The following is a 5,330-nucleotide window of genomic DNA, read 5'->3' on the forward strand; positions in this document are numbered from 1 at the left end:
AAAAAAATTCGGAGAGTGAAAGTCTGTGTGAAAGAGAGAGAGAGAGAGTAAATGAAGAAAGTTTTTTTTTTTTTTTATTTCGTTAAAGGAAAATCAATTAATCGTCGTTTAAAAATAAAAATTTTATTATCACGATAAATAATAATAATGATGATAATAATGATAATAATAATAAGTAGATTTTTTTTATTGTTTAAAAAAAAAATTGGAATAAATCAAAAATGGCGCGAATTTTTTATTTAAAAAAAATAATTTTTTTTTTTAATTACATCGAAAAATAAAATTATTGTAAAATAATTAAAAAATCGATTATTAACTTAACACAAAGTCAGTCTTTTTATTTTTTCATTTTTAAATAAAAAAATTAGTGACAATAGGGAAAAAAAGAAAACACTTTTTATTATTATTATTATTAATTTTTTTTTTTAATTGTTTAAATCAGTTTTGAGTGAAAAATTATTTTAAAAAAAAATTGAAGGAAAAACAATCAAAAGCAACAACAACAAAAACAAAATAATAATAATAATAATAATAAATAGGAGAAAAAATAAAATAAAAAAATAAAATAAACCGCTTCTGGGGAGCCATTAAGAAAATTAAATAAAAAGCCAAAGGAGTAGTTTTATTTTTTTTTTTTTTTTTTTAAAAATATATAAAGAGCCCTGATGGAATTATATTAAACTCCCCACTATGATAATAACAAATGAAAGGAAGAAGGAGGCTGCGCACTCTCCCGTTCGCGCTCTCTCTCTCTCTCTCTCGTATCCATGGAACGCGTAATACGCGTACCTCAGAATTAAAAAGGGGAAGGGAAAACGGTGGAGCAGAAGAGAGGCGCGGCTCCGGTTTTTCATGGCGGAAGGCGGGATTTCTCCAGAGACTCCAGTGCACTCGCGACCATGGACGGGGAGAGCGGCGATTCGAGTTCGAGCTCCACATCGCTCAGTTCCAAATCCGAATGATTCCGAATGCCACCGGAAATCGGGTGATAATATAATGTGCGTGCCCCCGGATGTAACCACTCCCACGCACCCGACTGATTTTTCGCTCAAATTTAACAATAATATACCGAGGTTTTTGTGGAACGATCCAAGAACTATTATCGATAATAAAAAAATTGATATGTTACAACAAAGGGATCATGGGGATATAATAAAAAATATTAATACGGAAAGTGATAATTATAATAACGTTTACGGTGGTAACAATCGCGAAAACAATCAAAGGATCGCAGATTTTATTATAGCTAACAAAGAATATCGTAATAATTTTAATATCGGACAACCATCTTCTGATAGTGCAATCGGATATGTAAACAAAGAACAAACAAGAATGAGAGCGACGGATTTTGCTGTCGCTTTAAATTACAACAAGGATCTCCATAGAACGTCAGATTTTGCCGGTATGATACTCCAGCATCACCAAAGGTTTGTACCTTCCTACCTTTTATTTATTATGTTAATAAAAAAAAATTTTTTACGTTATGAACCCGTGTAAACAATAACAAATTATAATTTAAACGAAAAAAATAAATAATCAATAATAATAATAATAATAATAATAATAATTTTTAATTCATTTGCTTTTTTTTTAATAACAAATATTTACGGTTTTATCAACAAAATAATAATAATAATAAACCGATAAACAAACGTGATAATGTTATCAAAAAGTAATTTTTGAAGTAATAATTTAAAGAGGGGGAGGATCTTTAATGTTTATCGATATATAATTTTATTTACGTAATCATATTAATAATGATAATGATAACGATGGAAAAGAGTAAAAAAAAAAATTTAATTTTAGGGGAAATTTTCCCCCTCCCTCCTTCGCAAGGTTTACTTTTATCATTATTATTATTATTAATAAGTGAATAAATAAATAAATAAATGATGAGAGTAAGAGGTAATCATTGAATTTATTTATAATCACATTATCGTTATCAAAAATATAAAAGCAGAAGAAAAATTAATAAACAAATAATTTCCAACGTTTTTGTTTATATTGCGTGAGGATGTGTGCGTGTGCGTGTGCGTGCACGTCGATCATCGTAATTATTTTATTAAAAACAAGTAAAAAATGGCGATCAATAAAACAATAATAAAAAGTTAATAATAATAATTATTATTATTTTTGCGTTTTTTGCTCTCCGACGGCAAACGACGTTTTTATAATTTTTATACGAAAAAGTTTTATTAATTAATAAATAATAAAATTATTAATTAATAATCCAATTTTCAACGATTGAACATATTATTTAATGATATTACGCACATTTTTATGTAAATATTACGCGTGCGTTCACAGAAAAAAGTGACACACGCATACACGCGCGTAAATTTTTTTTTTTTTTTTTACTAAAATTAATATTTTAAGTTTATTAGCCGCACCACCATCACCACCACCACCGCCTACCACCACAATGTAAAACACGAACATTAAATTAAAAAAATTTTTTTTTCGGGGGGGAGGGAAGGGGGATGGAGGAAAAGAGAGAGGGTGGGAATTTTTGTCGTCGTCGTTGTTAAATAAGTAAAATAAATTTAAAATCGATAATTTTATTTAAATAAGTTTTTCTCATATACTTTCAAACGCACATACGCACGCACACACACACACAACAAACGACACGCTCCCCTCCCTCCCCGCTTCCCCCTCATTTTTTTTTTATTAAATGCCTCAAAGGTTATTGTTAAACAACCGAACACGCTATGATAATAACATGCAGATTTTGACGTAAGGTTGTTTTATACCGCGATGAAAAACATTTTACGACGCCGAATTTTTTCTTATTTTTTTTCTTAAATCGTTTGTTTGTTTCATTCTAGCGAATGGAAATTAATTTTTTTTTTTTTAATTTTGTTTTTCTTTGTACGTTTGCTTTTATTTTTTTCCATTTAAAAACGAAACAAACAAACAAACATAAGCAAAATTATTTAATTTTTTCGTTTGTTTTTTCTTATCCGAACCTATTCGTGCGCATTTTTTTTTTTTTAAATTATTCCTTCGTGTCAAATTTTACCAAACAAACACTTCTCATAGTAATAATAATAATAATAAAATTAATAATAATAATGATAATAATATTAATAACAACAATAAATGTAATAAAAAAAATGATTTTTTTATCAAAATGGCGAACATTTGATATTACGTTAAACGTTTTAAAAATTAATAATATCCTTGTTTGTTAAATAATTAATAATAATAATAATATTACTCATTTGTTAAAATTAATTCGAAATCGATTATGTTCATTCGTGTGTGTAAAGAGAGAGAGAGAGAGGGGGGGGGAGAGAGAAAAGTCAACTCAAACTTGAAAATATGTTTATTACAAGGTGAGATAATTAATTTATAAAAATCTCTTAACGGTTAATAAATTCGAGTTTTTTTTTTTTTTTAATTGATTAATCATTTCAATTTAATATTAATTAACGAAACGATTGAAAATTAATAATGATAATAATAATAATAATAATAATAATAATATTAATAATATATTTTATTCGTACCTGAAATTAATAAATTTTTGTATTATAAAAAAAAAAACCTGTTTTAAATGCGTACCGATTTCATAAAGTGAAATTAAAATAACATTTTATTTATTATTATTATTATTATCATTATTATTATTACTGTTGTTGTTGTTGTTGTTGTTTTTAATAGTGTTATAATTAGTATTATTATTATTAAAATTAAAATTATTTCATTCTTTTCTTTTTTTTTTCTTTAACGTTTTCGTTTGCCAACAGAGCTTTGGGATTATCGTTAAAACCGGCTCATTTGAGCACGACAGCATCACTTCAACACAACAGCGGTCCACGGCATACGATAGACGCCATATTAGGTTTGGGAAGTAGAAGAACTCCGCCGATAAAAGAATCTCAAGAAAATTCAAACAGAAACGGAAACGAATCCAGCGGTAAGTTAAATTTTAATATTTAATCTTCGAACCCCCCCCCAAAAAAAAAAAAAAACCAATTAAAATCTAATTTTATATCTAGGGATTTTAGTATTCGTTAATAATAATAATAATAATAATGTTAAACTTTCGTGAAATATGATAGGAGATGGGTCGTGTTGTTGTTGTTTTCTTATAAGCGTGATTGATAAACGTTCGTCAATGTAATAATAAGATTGTATGTTTTAACAAGCTAAATCCAAATATGTGACTAATACGTATATAAAAATTAATTGTAAAACAATCTTTTTTTTTCCCCCAAAAATTAATTGTGTGCGTGTGTGTGCGTGCGTGCGTGCGTGCGCGTGCGTGTACGGTATGCGTGAATGCGTGCGTTCAATCGATCGCAACGAATGGAAAGAGAACTCGTAAATTAAATTAAAACGAAAAAAAAAAAAATTATTTTTTGTGAAATCATTAGGGCCCTCCCTCCTTTCCGCCTCTTCCCTCCGCTACCCCTTCCCACTTCCTCCATTCCTGCCTCACCCCCCGACAAAGTGAATGTTGACGAATTAAATTTAAATTTAATTTTTTTTTTTTTAATAATATCTATAACTTTGTAACTTTCAAATTAACTTTCAAATTATTATCATTATCATTAATTTTTTTTTCGTACAATTTGGCAATGTTGACGCAAGTAATTTTTTCAATTACCTTGGGAAAATTATTATTATTATTATTATTATTATTATTATTATTATTATTATTTAATTACGTATATTTTTTTGACGACAATCGAAAGTGATTAAAGGTTATTAAAAAAAAAAAAATCCGTTCGAATTTTCATTTTATAAAAATGTCCGCCGTTTGTGACGTCATAGTTTTCCACGATTTAATAAAAAAAATGAAATGGTTTTCGACCCTGCGTGGTTGCGTATGTGCGTACATACTCGTTTTTTTTTTTTTTTTTAAACAAAACCCTATTTGGAAAAAAAAAGAAAAAAAAAAATTTATAAACCTTCGTGAATATTCCCGTTAAAAATTTTTTTTAACGTTTTTTCCGCGCCAACTTTTTAAAATGTCGAATGGTCATTATTATCATTATTATCATTATTATTATCATCATTAATAATTTAATAACAAGTTAAACAGGTAATAAAATACATCGCGTTACGATGTATTTTTTTTTTTTATCTAACAAACAAAGTTTTTAACACGGTTCGTTGATTCATAACTTATTAATTAGCCATCTTTAATTTTTTCAACACCTTAATTATTATTATTATTATTATCAAAAGAGTAAAAAAAAAAAAACCCGCGTACTATAATGGTACCCGAACAATGATGATAATAATAATAATAATCGTTTGGATTGTTATGTGTAATTAATAATTATAATTTAAACAACAATGAAAAACTTTTCTTTTTT

At 27.2% G+C, this 5,330-nt stretch overlaps 1 protein-coding gene across 1 annotated transcript; it reads left to right on the forward strand.

The window, feature by feature from the left end:
* Window positions 1-852: 852 nt before the first annotated feature.
* On the forward strand, window positions 853-4,057 carry Phum_PHUM121590 (uncharacterized protein; the record flags this gene model as incomplete). The annotated part of the gene is made up of 3 exons (XM_002424179.1): window positions 853-1,427; window positions 3,753-3,922; window positions 4,005-4,057. The coding sequence occupies 3 exons, from the start codon at window positions 853-855 to the stop codon at window positions 4,055-4,057; spliced, it is 798 nt and encodes a 265-aa protein (XP_002424224.1).
* Window positions 4,058-5,330: the final 1,273 nt, after the last annotated feature.

This window comes from Pediculus humanus, genomic scaffold, assembly GCF_000006295.1.
Source record: "Pediculus humanus corporis 1103172107469 genomic scaffold, whole genome shotgun sequence".
Lineage (NCBI taxonomy): Eukaryota > Metazoa > Arthropoda > Insecta > Psocodea > Pediculidae > Pediculus > Pediculus humanus.